Source organism: Poecilia reticulata, linkage group LG19 (genome assembly GCF_000633615.1).
Source record: "Poecilia reticulata strain Guanapo linkage group LG19, Guppy_female_1.0+MT, whole genome shotgun sequence".
Taxonomy (NCBI): domain Eukaryota; kingdom Metazoa; phylum Chordata; class Actinopteri; order Cyprinodontiformes; family Poeciliidae; genus Poecilia; species Poecilia reticulata.
Genome location: NC_024349.1, coordinates 24,650,479 through 24,667,305, shown reverse-complemented (window position 1 = coordinate 24,667,305; position 16,827 = coordinate 24,650,479). Strand labels below are relative to the sequence as shown.

Below are 16,827 nucleotides of genomic sequence, written 5' to 3'. Positions count from 1 at the left end.
TGATGTGAATACATGAAGCATCAATTCTTTACCTTTATTTATAAGATATGGACGCATCTACTGGAAAACCTTGGTTTGTTAAACTGATACAAACCACTGAAAGATATAACAAATACAGCTTAAAACAAAGAAAGTAGTCTGATAAAAATGTTCATCTGTTGATTAAAATCATCTAATAATTGCTTTTTCTAACAGCCTGAAATGTAAGGTCAAAACTCTTGTCTGAAAAGGAAGTACTCCCATTAGACGGACAAGATAGGTCAACATCAGATCATGGTGCAACAGAATTGCTTCATTCTTTAGAATGGTTGTTTCCCCTCCTGAACTCTGTACAAGACGTTAATCTAAACTTATTCTGACATGTCTGTTGAGTTGACATGGCGCGCTGATGAAATCTCTAAAAACCATTCCAACCGATCCGATTCCCATTCAGACACAAAACCCAAGAGAGGTCTCTTTGATTCCCTTTTATGACGTTTTATAACCCTGGAACTGCAGAAATACACTTCTAGACATGCAATTAAAAGAAGGAACATGATTTCTAATGTCTTTTTTAATTAAAAATGAGTGTCCTACAACACACTTAACAATACGAAATGGTCCCAACTCGGTAGGATTACAATGAAAGCGACGTCTAGTTTAGATGTATTTAGAGAGCCATTACCAGTTTCTTTACAATACGGGGAACAAAGAGCGAGCAGTGGGGCCATTACCGCAAAATGAAGCAGCAGGAGTCCTTCTTCTCAATATTGTCTAAAACACTCAATCGTGAAGCGCCATTTGGAGGCATAATTTGTAACGAAGTCATTACCTGTTTCACAAAAATCAATTTTCGCACTCCATTTCTTCTGCCTCGTGATCTTTTTAGTGACGAGGGTTTCTTCGAGCGTCTTGTTTGGAAAGGAGACATTTAGGCCACAAATTGTTTTTGAATCTTAACGTAGTTTGTGCTTTTTCCATTCTTTAGAGTCTAAACTTAAGGAATAATTAATCTGAAGGGGAAATATTAACTCATTATCCTGAAATGCAAACTTTTATTTCGAGGTAATTTCTTTTACTCTACTTTCCGCTAAAGGAAAAGTTGAAAATCATTCAAAGAGGAACATTTAGCGCTTTTCACAGAATACTGTGTTCCTTTGTATTAGACAATTATATTCCAATCACACAGTCAAAAAGGTACACGGTTTCATATTTAAATTCTTCTAAAATGTCACCATTGTTCTCTTTAAAATAATGACCCTTCTGAGTTTTCCTTCTCTGCTCTCGGATTTCTTCCCTCCGTCTAATTTTGCCCCCAAATCGTCCCCTTTCCCAGGTAACGCAGCTCCTCCTAACTCGTCCCACCTACAGAGCGTGCTTCCTCTACTCATATTTCGCAGCCTGTGGTTTCAGTTCACGCTGTGGAAATGACAAACTGTCAGCTCCAGTCAACGAGGAGCGGTGGAGCTGGGCGGTGAGAGGGCTGCAGGTGTGCCGTGAGTGTGCAGCTGGGTTCTGGACCTGTCCAGACCTCGCCGGTGCCCTGCACCAGATGGGCCTGGCAGATTGCGCTGGGCTGACTCCAGCCTCAGACAGCCAGGATCTTCCTGCTCTCACATTACGGGCTTAATGAATGTAACGCTCTAGCACAAATCCGTGCTAAAAATACACCCAGTGATCTCCGTGGGGGCAAAAGTGGCCATAGGAAAGAAGATTTGATGAATCTCAAAACATGATCTTATCTGCTGGATTAATCTCTTATCTGTTAAATTAACTTTTCTCACATGTTTTCTACAGCACAACCTTTACATTTCAAGTCAAAGGTAGCAGCTCCTGCCACAGTAGTAAACTTACTTGTTCAATTGTCAGATTTTATAGAAAAATCAACAAATGTGTACTTTAAGATGAAATACTACATTTATGTCTGAAATTAAAAACTCTCACTACAATATAAGAGAGAAACAAATATTTAATTGGGACCAAACAAATTTGCCCATTTAAGTTAAACTACTGAAATATTCTATGCCTATTTAAATGCAGAGTGTATATATATTCAATAAATTCCAGTCACTGTTATTTATTAATGGATCACTCAGTTTAAAGTGCATGTATTTTAAGTATCATTTTATAGTACAATCAAGTAACTATGTTATCTTCAACCGTTATAGAAATGCTGAATATATCAAACGTAACTTAACAGAATTTGATGCTTTGAAATTAGGATCTGTCCCTTTAAGAAGCCTTGGCACAGTCCAACACTCCGCCTCCAGGAAGTCATCACAACATCTCTCCAACGTTTTTACCAGTGTTGCACTGAGAAGTTGCTCCTATAATGAGGTCAGCAGATGTGAAGCTCCACCAGGGGTTCGCATAATATCGGAAACTCGTGTCAATTCACACCCCAAATCAGATGGACTTTTCAAGACCCCCAGACTTCGCTAATATGAGCCAATATATAAAAGATATTGAGACATGAGTTTTAAACTAGTCACGAAGATGCTAATGAAGCTCTCTATATTGTCAAAACTGATTTAGTACTGAGGAACTTCACAGATATCTGTTCAGAAAAAGCTAGTGGTAAAAATCTCAACAGCTTCTAGTGTAAAAGTTAAAAGAAAATGGTCATAGTGAAGCCTTTGAACATGAGAGAAGGATTTGAATGTAAACTGTGTTGATCTGTCACAAAACGTAACAGAACAAACCTCAGAATGTCAGAGGTAATTTCCTGGTGATTTTTAACTCACACTAGCTATAAGGCTCTGTTCACACCCCACTAGAACAAAGAAATTAGTTCCTTTACACGAGCCTCCAAGAACAAGAACAAATCTCTTGGTAGCCAGGTCATTTCATGCTTCACAGGAGCTGCAGAGCACAACTCAAAAGAACTCTTTTTGCCTTTTCTATTGCAGAAAAACACTCAGTACTAGACACACCACGCAGGAAATATTGTAAGTTCTGACCATAATGTCTCAAGAATGAGCTGCAAGAACAAATAAGGGACAATGGCATGCATACACAGCTATGTGTGATAGACAAAACCCATGGCTACAGAGACAGAATATGGAACTACATTTCATCCAATAACACCAGGAGTACTTCATAATACAAAACATTTATTGGAAGCAGCCAGTGGCTTCAAGTGGTTTTAATAAGTGGGAAAATCGCTCATATTTTTTGTGAAGGAATTTTGGCCAGTTTTTCTTTACAGAGTGTTTTGATTCAGGTAGACTGGATGAATTTCAAGGATCCCATTGCCACATAGACAATCAGATTCAGGTCTGTACCTCGGCAGGCCTAATGTCTTGTGTTTTTATTGAGCCAGTCAGAGGTGGATTTACTGGTGTGCTTTGAATTATTTCCATAATCACAGCCCGACTGTGCTTCTTATTAATGTCATGAACAAACGGCTGAAAATTTTCGTTGAGGATATTTTGGTTTAAAGCAGAAAATTATATTTCCGTCACCTACAGCAGGTCATCACTGGTCCACCTTTAATAGGAGAAATAGGAGAAATAAAAGTGCAGACTTTTCATTTAAGCACTGAAGTCTTTTTTAATACAGGATTGAATGTACAATAAAATCCAAACAAAACTACTTAATTCCATTTTAAATCAGAAAATAAACATTTTATTGCCTATATTTTTGGTTTGCTCGGACTGTTCTTTCAGCAAATGGCCTTTTTTGAGAGTCCGTAAGCTCCAGTTAACAATTAACCGATGTCTAAATAAGTAGATTTTTTTTTCTCCAACAAATTGATTAATCCGATTAATCACTTCCCTGGTGCCAATGATGCCGTTTCTTTAGGGCGGGGCATGATGTGTAGTTTTCTGACACCTTTTAGCCTGCTTCATGTCGTCTTGACAGGTTCACTAAGTGATTTCTGGACTGGTCAGCTCAGGCAGTAATCATCGAGGAATTGAACTCTGGTTTCCAAACAATGAGGTTAATCACAGTTAATTTAAAACCCAATTCACACTGGTTTATTTTCACATGCATCGCGGGCAATGTGGCAGTCTGTCATCCATCGTACACTGTGACATGAAGTACGTTAGGATTTTAAAATGTCAAGCTAGCAGTGAGACGTTCAAGAGCCCCACAGTTTGATTCACTCTAGCTGCGTTTCTGTTGGCCATATAATTGCGCAACTTGGCAATTCAAAAACAAATTTGTTTAAATGAAACATGGAAATTTAGAATTAACACTTGTTTTTAGATAAAAAGCTAGAATGAAGTCAGGGTTTTTTTTGTCTGTACTGAAGTTGGTGTATTTTGCAAAACTGCAATGGAAACAAATTAACTTCATCACGAGTCACATGATCAACAACCTTAATGTTGCCACTAATTCAAGTGTGATTTTAATTGTACTTCTTACTTAATGCAAACGTCACAACTGTTTTTTTTTTAAGATTAGCAGAATATACACAGCTAGTGTGTGCCATGCTGAACAAAGGTTCAGTTCCTTTTCACAGAAGCCTTACAGGGTTTTATTGGACGGTTTAGCAAAATCATCATTTGAAATCAGTCTTTTCCAATCCTTCAGGTCATCTTTGTCTAATTTAAAATTTGTTTGGTGGTCTGAAACTTTTATGTGTGAGGAATTTATAATACTATTTACAGCATTGCTCTCTTCCTGTTTTTTAAGTTTTTACTTTGAGCCGAGGCCCAAGCGCATTCTAGAACTCGCCCAGTTAAACTTATTGATGTTTTCCAATTGGGCCGAATCCTCTGACAGCCGGATCTTTTCAAGCCATGAAGCGCCGTTTGTTAGTCGAAGGCAGTGATGGAATTAGCTGTGTTTGGGCTGCGTCCTCTCCCCCCGGTCCAGCCCGTCAGGCTGAATGAGTTTTATTTAAAAGTCAGGAGCAGACGGACGGCTCAGAGGCTCTGATCCGAGGCTCTCCGGGTGTCTTGTTAAAGATCAATGAGGGTAAACTGAAGAATCCACAGATCAGAACAACAGGCAATGGGCCAGAGGAGCACAGAGACGTCACCCCTCCTCTTCTCATGTCGTTATAAATAACCTGACATCCAGAGGAATGGGAGCTGACCATGTGTGAAATCAAACACGGGCTAATAATTAAAGGTGGAAACCAAAACAAACTTTTCAGTTTGTAATTTATTAACCAGATTGTCATGCTGGAATGTGAACTTTATTGGGGTTGTTTGAAATCTACAGATACTTCTGAACGTATTTGTACATAACAAGCTGGAGTGTATTTTATCTGGATTGAGGTAATTACATATATCAAATATTGATGGCCAAGAAGACTGTATAGTGTACGTTTTGCACCACTGAACTAATTTGTATCCAGAGACACAAATTAGTTTTTTGTTTTTTTTAATGGACATATTTAGATTTACCTTTATAGCTTTTGTCTTAACTGATGGATTAAATTTATCTTGTGACAATCTAAAGGATGTTATCTCAATTTAAGCACATTGTAATGCTGTCTTTGCTTTGATATAATAGTTACAGTCGAAATATCATAGAGACAGTAAACCTGCAGCTTTGCACCTCATTCTCTTCTAAAAAAATCAAAAAAATCTATATTTTTCAGTTTAGTGAGAACGTTATCTTCTACATCCTCTACATGAAATGTAAAAATATTGGAAGAATATCAGCATAGAGACACTGACGTTGCTCAGCCTTTTTATTTGTCTTAACTTGTCAGGAGGTCTCATACAGGCATAATTATTTTAGCTTAAATTATGTTATAAGATTATTTCCTCATCAAAAACATACATGGAACGTTGCATTGATTTTTTCATGGATGTTTGAAATCCTTGAATCTCCCTTGGCAACCATTTGGCAGTGCCTAAAGGTTTGTTCTCACAACGCTCCTCATATTTCTACTAGCAGAGATTCTGCATTACAGAGAACCCACTCCCTGACTCAGCTCCTCCAGACTAGCGGCAGCAGTGATTAGCAATCACCTGGTGGAACTGCAAGTCTACTTAACTCATCAGAGATACTCCTCAATTATCAAATGTTCCTAAAAACGGTTGTAAAGTGGATAATGGAGGAGCATTGAGGTGATGACATGCTGACAGTGGAGTGACGGCAAGAGCAGGAGCTTCTTAAAGAGACAGAGGCCCAATTTCAAGGTGTCTAAAGCAGTTTTTACACTGCAAGGTAGGAACGGCACGCTCCCTACTGCAGCCCTGTTGTGTTTGCATATAACTGAGGGCGCAATCGAAGCTCTACCTGACATCATTACTTTTGAAACTTAACAACGGTTTCGATGCAGCGGCCGAAGCCTTTTCCTCAGAGATGCGGCGGAAAACTTCCTCTTTCCTCGTTGACCGATCTAGTTCATTCTGTACTCGTTCATCAGCGAGTAAGCGGAGGAAAAAAATGACCTCATCATGGGACCAGGTAACAGCAGAATATTGAGGGGAATTCATCGCAAATTAAAAATGATAAAAATATTAAAAAGAGCACTCTTTACAAAATACAGTAAGAACAGTTTAGTGAGAGCCAGCTAGAACCGATCAACGGCTGACTGCAAAACAACCAACGGCTGACTCTAAACCAATCAGCTGCTGATTCTAAGCAGCACCGCTTGGCCGGCCCGATTGGAACCAAGGGGCTGGGTGGAACCGGTCGGAAGTTCTAATGCAAACACGGTCGGCCCTACTTTGAAACCGTTCCGTTCCTTGCAGTGTGAAAACGGCTTAATTACAAAGTCAAATATCATTTAAGTTTGATATTTACAGCATTTTTTATAACTGAAGTTACTTAGTTGTACTTTAAAATGACACTATGGGCCTGGAAAATACACTGTTACATTTATACCATTTTAGATTATTTACAACAGATTTAGATGTTAAGTTTAGTTTTTTCAAACAAGACAAATTCACAATAAAACATATTAAAGTTTCTGGTTTTAATTTTGCTATTTAAATGTGGCAACAAAAAAAAAACGTTCTGCACAAACTCACACATCCATCCTTCTGTTTATAGGTTTTGGTTGATGTTACTAAATCGACCTCCTCAATGCAAGTAATCTAACCTATTTTGTACCCAGTAGATCGGCAAAATAATACTGGGTGCATCTGTCAAAACACATTTTATTGCCCACAATAATCAGAGTTTTTGTGCCTCTTCATTCCAGCAGGAGTGAGAGAGCTACGATGAGCTATCAGATGTCAGCCAACATTTTGAAGACAAGAGCACAGCAAAATGTCAGGGCGGTTTAGTTCAGACAGGAGAAAATTAAAGCCGTGTTGTCAGTCATGACAACACGGCGCACACAACCACACCCACACACACACACACACACACACACACACACACACACACACACACACACACACACACACACACACACACACACACACACACACAGAAGAAGGACACATACCGTTGGCATCACGGTAATAGGCGTGTGTGACGCTGCGGAAACGCTCCTGACCAGCTGTGTCCCAAATCTGAGAGAGAAGATGGAAGAAAAGGTTTTAGGTGACTTATATTCTTTATATCTTTGCCAAAAAAAAACTGCAAATAAAAGTTTATTAAAAAGAAAAAAAAGAAACAAAACATGCCATATGCCATTGTAGCACACCACTATAGCCGCTGAGTACATGTGCAAAACAGCTGCATAGTTGAGAAAGTGTCGCCATTAATCCATGAAGAACTGGAATTCTGTTTAATTTGTGTAAATTTAGGAAAATTAGCTGTTAAATGTTTGCTTGTTTTAATTTGTTCTTTAATTATCTTTCTTTATCTATTAGGCTTATTTTAAAACCACATTTTGATCAGCAGTTCAATATATAGATCATTACAAAATATTTATAATTATACTTTTTTAAAAGATATATTTGTGCAGGATTTTAAATGCAAAACACTTGCAGTATTTTCGGTTATCTTGTCTCCAACTAAACAAGACTACTTAAACTACGTAAGACTGATTCGAATTATTCAGTAAAACTTGAATTTCACAACACGTCGTTTAATGTAGATTTTTATTTGAAGGCCCAAAACATGTTTGGTTTCGCTGTAATTTTGTTTGGACAGTGTTTGATAAGTAATTAGACTTGTAAAAAGGCCTATTTTTATTTTCCATTTCAAACTCATTAGTTTTCATTTCATTACTGTCTTCATTAAAAGAGGAGCATCAAAAAAACTCCCTTGAAACTCACAAAAAAAAGGTGCAGGTATATAAAAACTGGACTGACAACTAATCTCTGGTCACAATTACTAAATTTAACAAGAGAGGAAAGATTCAGTATTTCAGCTCAGTCCCCCCTTTAAGGAGCCGGGATGACCACAATGTAGCAAGGTCATTTCTCCTCAGACTAGGCAGCTCTCTCAAACCGTAAAGTGGTGCGCCAATTAAAGAAATAGTAGTAAATGAGCCCATCTTTGAAATATCACCTGAATTACCAGGTTTCACAGACTGACAGATGAATCAATTAAAGAAGAGGAAAAAAAGGCAGAGAAAGAGCGATGAGGAAGATTGTGTAATTGAGAAAAGGAATTTGACTGACATCCATCCGCCTCCCTCCCCTCTGTGTCTCCTGATGCTCTCTTCAGTCAGGCAGAGCGGCTGCCTAATTGACTGATGGATAAACCCACGCCTCATTAACTTGTTGTTTTGCCTTTTTGCCCTTATACTGAAGGCAACGAAGACGTACAGAATGCATTTACACTGGATGTTTTTACCTTTCATTAGTCATTTCAATTAGAGTAGGTTAGACCTACAGAAACCTGGTTTTAAACAGAAATGAGGCAATGGCAAAGATGAACGTTGTCAAGCCAACCACTGATAATTTGAACTTACCCGTGATAAACACAAAAAAAGCTAGCCAGCAGTATATTGCTAGCTAATAATAGACAATATTACAGTATATTAGCTAGCCAACTAATATGTTGCTATTACATTAGGTAATGTAGCTGTTAATGTATCCAAACTAGCCAGATAGCTAGGTAGGGAACTTTAGCTAGTCATCTAGCTAATATTCTTAGGTACATAGCTAGGTAGGGTATAGTTAAGTTAGCTTGAGAAAACCTAACTTTTCTCAACTTAGCTTGAGAAAAGTTAGCTTAACTAGGGTATGTATCTAGTTAGCTATCCAACTAAGCTAACTGTGTAGGTTAGCTAGCATCTGTCTAGCTAGCTAACCTAACTTGCTACATAGACATCAATACGTAGACGCCTCATGGGGTGCTGAGTCGTACGTAAAAGCGTCCGCCATCTTCTATGTGGCAGCAGAGCGATCTGAGCTCCTTAAGTCCTGTGCTGTGTGGACTTGTTTCAACCGTTTTACGAAACAAACTGGATTCATTAGAATTACCTTCCCCAGGTAAGGATGAAAGATCAGCATTGCTTGACTTTGTCAGCCAGAAATTCGCTTCTAAACAACCGTAAAATATTTCCTATGTAGCTAAATTGGTCTGAAATTGTTAGCGTAGCAGCTAATGTTTTCATACTGTTTTATAATGAGAGAGAGCTGATGAAAAACCGCTGTTAGAGGAGAAGTTAATTAAAAACCAGATGATTTTGTGAGTGAAAAATGTCTTTTTCTGAATGTGAAGGAAACGTATACCAAACATAGATCATATGTATTTTCTATTACACTTTTGGATAATTTCTCTTTTATTCTTGGCTTTAGCCTGTGAACCAGGATGTCTCAGAAGTCATTGGAGCTCTCCCAGTGTGACCAGCAGACTGAAGCCCTGCCTGTGACCAGTGTTCCCAGTATAATACATATTTTATTCTCACTTTTTGTGTATTTTTAAATATCTAAATCTGAAGTATTAGTGTATTAATACAGCTTATGTAATGAAATAAAAATATTTTACTCTGAATTATTTTCACTCTTTGCTGTCAATAGCAGAGTTGACATACTGTAATAAATATTTATTCTCTGGAAAAAAGTAAGAAAAATATGTAGTTTCATGTTTGACAATGACTGATTCATAAATCAAAAGTAATTTCTCAATAACGTATAAAAAAATAAATACAGGAAAATTATTTGGTTCTTGTCTTGAAATGTTAAATGCACATTAAATTATGGAATTATGTAAATATATTCTTTAATAAAACACTGTAAAAGTGTGTCTGTTTATCAATTCAATTCAATATAAAAATTATCAGAATCATTTCTATCAAACAAAACATTGTGCTCTTTATTCAGAAATGCCCCAAAACATTTAAATATTCACATCAAAAGTTAGAAATGCTCTCTTTAGTAATTTCTTTGATTGCCAAATAAATTAATGTGTGTGAGAAAATGTGTCAATGGCAGGTATTAACAAAATACTTAGTAGAACGGCACTTTATAAAGTTTGATCCATTTACTTGTATTACCTTACTGGCACATATTCCACATTCAATATGGCGGACGCAGTTACGTATCGCAGCAACGGGCCGGCCCGCTCCATGAGGCGTCTACGTTAATGTCTATGACTTGCTAACCATATGGGCCCATCCAGATATCTAGCTAATCTAACTAGCTAACTAGACAGGACATCTAGCTAGCTAGCTAACCTAACTAGCTAATTTGATGGGGCATTTATCTACCTAGCTAACCTAACTTGCTACGGTATCTATTTAGTTAGTTTATCTCGCTAGCTAGGGTATAATGGCAGCTCTGCCAGTAAAACCCTTATTGCATATTATAACTGGGCGGTGGATGGTAAGTCCAGTGGGAGAAAAAAAAAAACAAAAACACAGAATGCTTGAGATTAAGTAGTCCTGCCACGACAAAATTTAAGACCTGTGATTAATGTGCTTACGGCCAAATTACATTAAAAAAAAGTTATAGAATTCATGACATTTTAAGGCTTTAATTTTATATACACTAATTTAAGACTTTAAGGATTCACAGACACCCTGTAAAAGAACCTACACACACACACAAAGGAGAATAAAACAAGTCTTGATCTTTTAAAATCCACAGCTCTTCTGTCTCACCTGCAGTTTGACCTTCACACTGTCGATGGTCATGACTTTATTCTGAAAGACAAAAGAAAAATCTATCTTTCAATGACTTAAATGTGCGTACATACAAAGAGGAACAAGGAGGTAGAAAGAGTTGATTTTGAAGTATGTAGAAAAACATTTGTTGTAAAATGACTGGCCTCTCTAGGGAGGCCCTCTTTTACAGCTGTAATGCTGTCACCACACTGTACTATCTGTAGGTCACAGACACAAATCCTGGGCTTTGCTCAATGTCGGCTTTGTTTCAGAGAGTTGCGTCATTTACCAACACCACGGCCGCAAGGCGGTCTGCATAATCCACGAAAATACACAAAAGCATTTCCATTCGTCTGCAGTGTCACCTCATGAGGAATGATTCTGGCTCCCTGAAACGAGAATGGAAGTAACTGAGCCATCAATCATTACAAGGTTTGTGATAACACTGGCAAATAAAATGGATGGGCTCACAGACTCGGTCAGGAGACTGTGGCAATATCAGGATCTAAACAGATTATTAGAGCTGCAAAGAAAAACATGCAAGGAAGACACAAAGCTGCGACGCTTGAGAAATGTTTGTTGTTTTTTATCCTGCTGGCTTTGGAGGCTGAATCTCAGCCCTGGTGTATTGCAACCACCGACTCCTTTCTTACAATCACTACATATTTGTCCCCTGAAGACAAAACAAGCAGAAGGTAGAGTTGCTGTGAGAGTGTTTGGTATTCACTGACAGACTGAGGTCTCTCTTTCGGGTCAGACCATGGAGAGTTCCACTGAAAAAGCAGAATAGGATTCTTTTTGTAGAAAAGGACTGTTTATACAGCGATGACTGTCAGATTTAGATTATTTATTAAAAGTTATTCATTAAAACAAACAGATTATTGTAGCACTTCTCAGCCTGGAACATTTATTAAAATCAAAGACAAATTCTGTAACCTACAGGTTTATTTTATAATTTTTGATGTAATATTGAAATAAAAATAATGTCTCATGTTTTTCATTCTTAAACAGCATCACCCTAAACATTTTCCAATAATTTGTTCAATAGTACCAAGTTTGTGCATTAGTGTATTTTTGTCTAGTTTTTAGAGCAAATATCTTATTACATATATTTGCTCTAATATATGTAATAATATACATATATATTATGTATATATACATAATATATATTATGTAGATATACATAATATATATTATGTATATATACATAATATATTAAAGTTTAAAATGTATTTTAAAATTTTAAACTTTATTTTAAAATAAACGTTAAACTTTATTTTAAAGTTTAAAATAACTTTAAAGGAACTTTTCAAAAAGATAGATTTAAGTAAATAATTATTGAATATAAATTGTATTTAATTACGAGGCACTTTTTTTTAATTCTGTTTTTTTAAATTTTATCTGCAAGTGGATTTAGTACTTTTTATAATTTTTATTCAATAATTATTGACTTAAAACAAGTTTAATTATTTTTACTTTATCTAGTTGAAAAGTTACTGGTTTGTACTTTTCAGTTAAATGTTAACATTTTATATGTATATTCACATACCTCAAGTCTCCCCAACTAGTTTTTCATTATTATTTCAATTTCCAAAAAGTTTTTCTTTTTTTTTTTACCAACACCCAGATGCTGTTTTTCTGAGTGTGAAACCTCCAGGGAGCAATTCCACCAGTCACCAACATCATACCTCCTTCATTTTTAATGCATTTCATTCATATTTCATGGGATACGGAGGTTTGGTTTAGTTTACTTTATAAATGGAAAACACTTTTCATCTTGTATGTGCTTATTTTGTTAGTAGAGAGCTGCCAAGCCCAAGAAGGCTCTGACAGAAGTAAGACAGCAAATAAGGATTACCTTACCGCTGGGAAACCACCTGGCTTTGGTTTCAACATATTTAATAATCATCGTCATATTTTAGTCAGATAAACAACCTCTTACAACAGCTTTAACTACTTTTGAAGGGATGCCAGAAACAACGTGGGTTCTTCTCTGTCCTGACCGAACATACACTAGAGAACATGTTAGCGCTTCAGAAGCTAGCATGTTTACTGCTTTGTTCATGCTAGCTCCTGTACAGCCAATAAGCTCTGTTCATGCTAGCTCTACTAGAATTAGCATGTCTGTTGGGAAAATAAACAACATACAAATGAAGGTTACTGAACTAATACAAATTAGTCAAACTTCAGTCATAAATTTACAAAATAATGCTACAGTGTACATCAATGCTATTTTAAAAAAAAAAAAATCTTTTTTATTTCACTTTTTTTTTTCCATAATCAATTACTTTTGATAAAACCAAAACATATTTTAAACCAACCTGTTTGATCTCCGTTTCGGAAAATTAAATTTAAATATTTCAATTTAATTTTCAGCATTGGCTCATTTTCCCTTTCAAAAGGCTCATTTAAACTATTGGCTTACAGATTCATAAATCAGATTATTGATCTATATTGTAGTTTTTGTTGGTTTCTGCTTTTGAACTATATTACAATGAGACAGAAACCAGTTTCTAATACCAGTCCATACTTAAATGTCATGGAACAACCTTAATGTATTTGTATGTCCAGCTCTACATTTTAACTGTTTGAATTTTCTAGAAGTTGAAGAAACCCTTGGAAGAAACGCGCTTCACTAAATCATGTGACGAATCACTGAAGGGACGGTTCTGATTCGCTCCTACATCCAAAGCCATTCAGCAGAAATAGATTCCTCAGACTTGAATCACCATGTGCAGCCTCATGCCACGGTAAATATAGAAGCTTAATAATAGACCTCTTGGTTTTTAATCTGTATAGCTGTTAACAATTGGTCACCATGGCATTGAACACTGAGATGGCTAAAAATAGAAAGTCTATTTACCCAGAAGCTCCAGAACAGCAGATGTTCACCAGTGCCAGCTTTACAAATTGATCCCAATCTTCGAGTGTTAATAGAGAAATCTTGAAACATGTTTAAGTTCTCTTGAATTTTATTCTTCTATATTTAGTTCCTCTTCTAATAGTATGAGGTGAGAGCAGGACTATTAGCAAATAAAGTGGGACTGTGACTCAGCATTACTACGTTGTTGTGCTGTGAAGATGTTGGCAGCTCTGTGTAGGACGGCTGTTAAACTGTGTGAACTCCATCCTGCTGGATCCGGAGGCTCCGATGTGTAATTTGAATTTGAGAGCATTCCCCAAACTTGAAACAACTTTTACTAATGAATAAAACAATCAGTCAGGAAATGCTTCCAGCTTTTAATATCTGCTCACCTGACTTGGCTGAACGATTCTTGAGGACCGTTTATTACCAACATCTGAACCACCATCCATACTTTCTGCATGACCAAAAACATCTGACCTTCCATCTCGGGGACAATGACCCTGGAAGAAGTGCTAGATTAAATTAAACTACAACACACACACACTTGCTGCTTCTCCTTCACATTTAAGAAATACTCTGCACGACTGCATTAGTAATGACTTCCCAACAACCTGAGGCTCCAATCCAATCTCCTCTCCTGTCATTTAGTCCGTTCTGTCATTGTTCCCCAGACACCGTCACTCATTGGTTTATTGCTCTGTTCTTTAATGTGTTTTGTGTCAAAGCTGCACACTGCAGAAACTAAAGCAAAAATACAGGTTCCACATGACCAGACACGGCATTTCTTTGACTAAAGTTAAAAAGGTGTAAAACTGAAATTCATTGTGATTAATGGAACTTGTCGTTCATTTGTCTCCATTAGATTGTCTTCTCAGGGCATCTCCTGTTGGGTGTCTTGCACTTTTAGAACAAACTCTGAGAAATCTGTGGACAGGAAACTAGTCTCCATGTTTCCAACTAACTCAGAAGACAGCAAACCTCCAGCTAAAATGTAAAGTGGAGTTGCACAAAGTTATTTTTATATATTTTCAGTTTCTTCATGCTTTGTCTATTGATTATGTACCCGGCCAATTCGATGGTCTGTAGCTGCCTTTATACGCCCGCTCTAGAGGTTTATGTTTAGGAACAGATACTAAAACTCATCATGTAATAGAAATAAAAATAAAGTATGTGGAAAAACTGGCTTAATCATAATATATTATTACAATTATTACCAACCATATTAATATTTTTCTGACATTGTGCAGTCCTACAACTAAATACAACATGCAGAGAGTTGAACACTGTGTTTGTCAAGGAATGCAGTAATAATAATAATAATAATAGTAATAGTGAGTTTAATAGTTGATGAAAATGTTTACCAACTAGAATACCTGCATTTTTCAAAGATTAAAGTGAATGCTAAAGGGCATTCACTTTAATCATGCTAAATGCTAATATACGATGCTAAAGTCAATCAGTATGTTAAGTGTAGTTATTTTGTGTTTGTTTTGTAATAAGTGAACGATGAGCAACATTAACCACTTACTCTGTCAGCTCTGGGCCAAGTATAAATAACTAAGGTTTAGTAGACAGTGAAGTTAAAAGATAAATAAATGAATAAAGGTAGTGAGCTACAACCTGATTAAAACATAAAATTGCCTTATATCCCATTTATTCCTTAAAAGTTTTATTTGTGTCAATGGCTCAACTATGTAGCTTGAAAAATATTTCTGTATTCTGAAAATTTCAGTGGGAACAAAAGTCCATCCCATCATACATCAGTCACATGTCAGCCTGCCTTGACTCCTGGTGGGAAACTGAACTGCATGTTGGTGAATATGGCTCTCACATTAAGTATTTTGACTGCTTATTTACCCTCCATCCATCCATCCCTTCTTCTCTCTCTCCCTCCCTCCCCCTGGTGGGCTTGGGAGGGGTGCTGGTGACCAACTCCAGCGAACGTTTCGGGCAAGAGGCGGGGTCATCCTGGACAGATCACCAGTCTGTCGCAGCTGCTTATTTACCACTTATGAAAATGTTTAAGGGGTAAATACGTTTTGATGTAAAGAAATGCAGAAAGTAAAAAAAAACAACAACAAAAAAAACCAGGATGAAAAGTGCATCATTTAAAAAAACAATAACAAAACAAATAGAAAAAGAAGTCAAATAGGTCAGAAAATCATCTACACATCGCAGATGGGAGCATCTCACCTTCATACAATTAGGACAGAAAAAGAAAACAGGTGACCGAACTTAAAAAAAAGTTCATTTGTACAAGTGCACATTTTATCGAAGTAAATATAGAGTTTAATAAGTTGTAACAAACAAACATAAAAAAGTAAGTTTGACAAACTTAATTTGATTAATTGCAACAAATGAAATGATTTTTTTTATTTTTTAAGTTGGAGCTCTGTTCTCTTTCAGCATAGCAGCAAACATATTTTATTGCTTTAAGAAGCAATAAAATATTGCTTTTTGTTTATTTGTCTTTAAGGCTTTTTTTCGGCACTAGTGTCCTTTATTTTGACAGTCATCTGATGGGAAGGGAGTGAATGGGGGAGCGGGAAAGACATGCAGCAAAAGAACCGAGGATGGGCTCGTGACTCAGGGCGGCTGGGTGCCCCGGATATCCACTGCGCCACGGGACGCATCACATTCTGTGCATGTAGTGCCTTTCTCCCCCATTTACCCAATTATCTGCTGACTCCTCGCATTTTACTAGTGTCGTACAAAAGTTTTCACAGCCTTAATTGTTTTCCATGTTTTGTCATGCTACAATCACCATCTTTAATACGTTTTCTGGGGATGTTGGCATCAGGGCTGCTGAACCAGGCCTCCATGGGGGACTAAGGTAAATTTGGTTTAGGGGCCCTTTACATCTGCTATTAATGTGGACTGCTGCAAATCAACAGACAATTAGATAATTTGCACAGCTGCTATTAACTTATTGCATCTCTGAATAAAGTTCCATCCATCCATCCATCCATTTTCTTCCGCTTATCCGGGGTCGGGTCGCGGGGGCAGCAGCTTCAGAAGGGAGGCCCAGACTTCCCTCTCCCCAGCCACTTCTTCCAGCTCC

At 37.0% G+C, this 16,827-nt stretch overlaps 1 protein-coding gene across 1 annotated transcript in view; it reads right to left on the bottom strand.

Moving 5' to 3' along the window:
* rab26 (RAB26, member RAS oncogene family) overlaps positions 1 to 16,827 on the bottom strand; it is an 87,326-nt gene that overhangs the window by 36,172 nt on the left and 34,327 nt on the right. Inside the window, exons 3-4 of the mRNA XM_008437961.2 lie at positions 10,898 to 10,939; positions 7,343 to 7,409 (exon numbers count right to left, since the gene is read on the bottom strand). Of these exons, the coding sequence (XP_008436183.1) occupies positions 7,343 to 7,409; positions 10,898 to 10,939 (109 nt within the window). The remainder of the gene's footprint in view (positions 1 to 7,342; positions 7,410 to 10,897; positions 10,940 to 16,827) is intronic.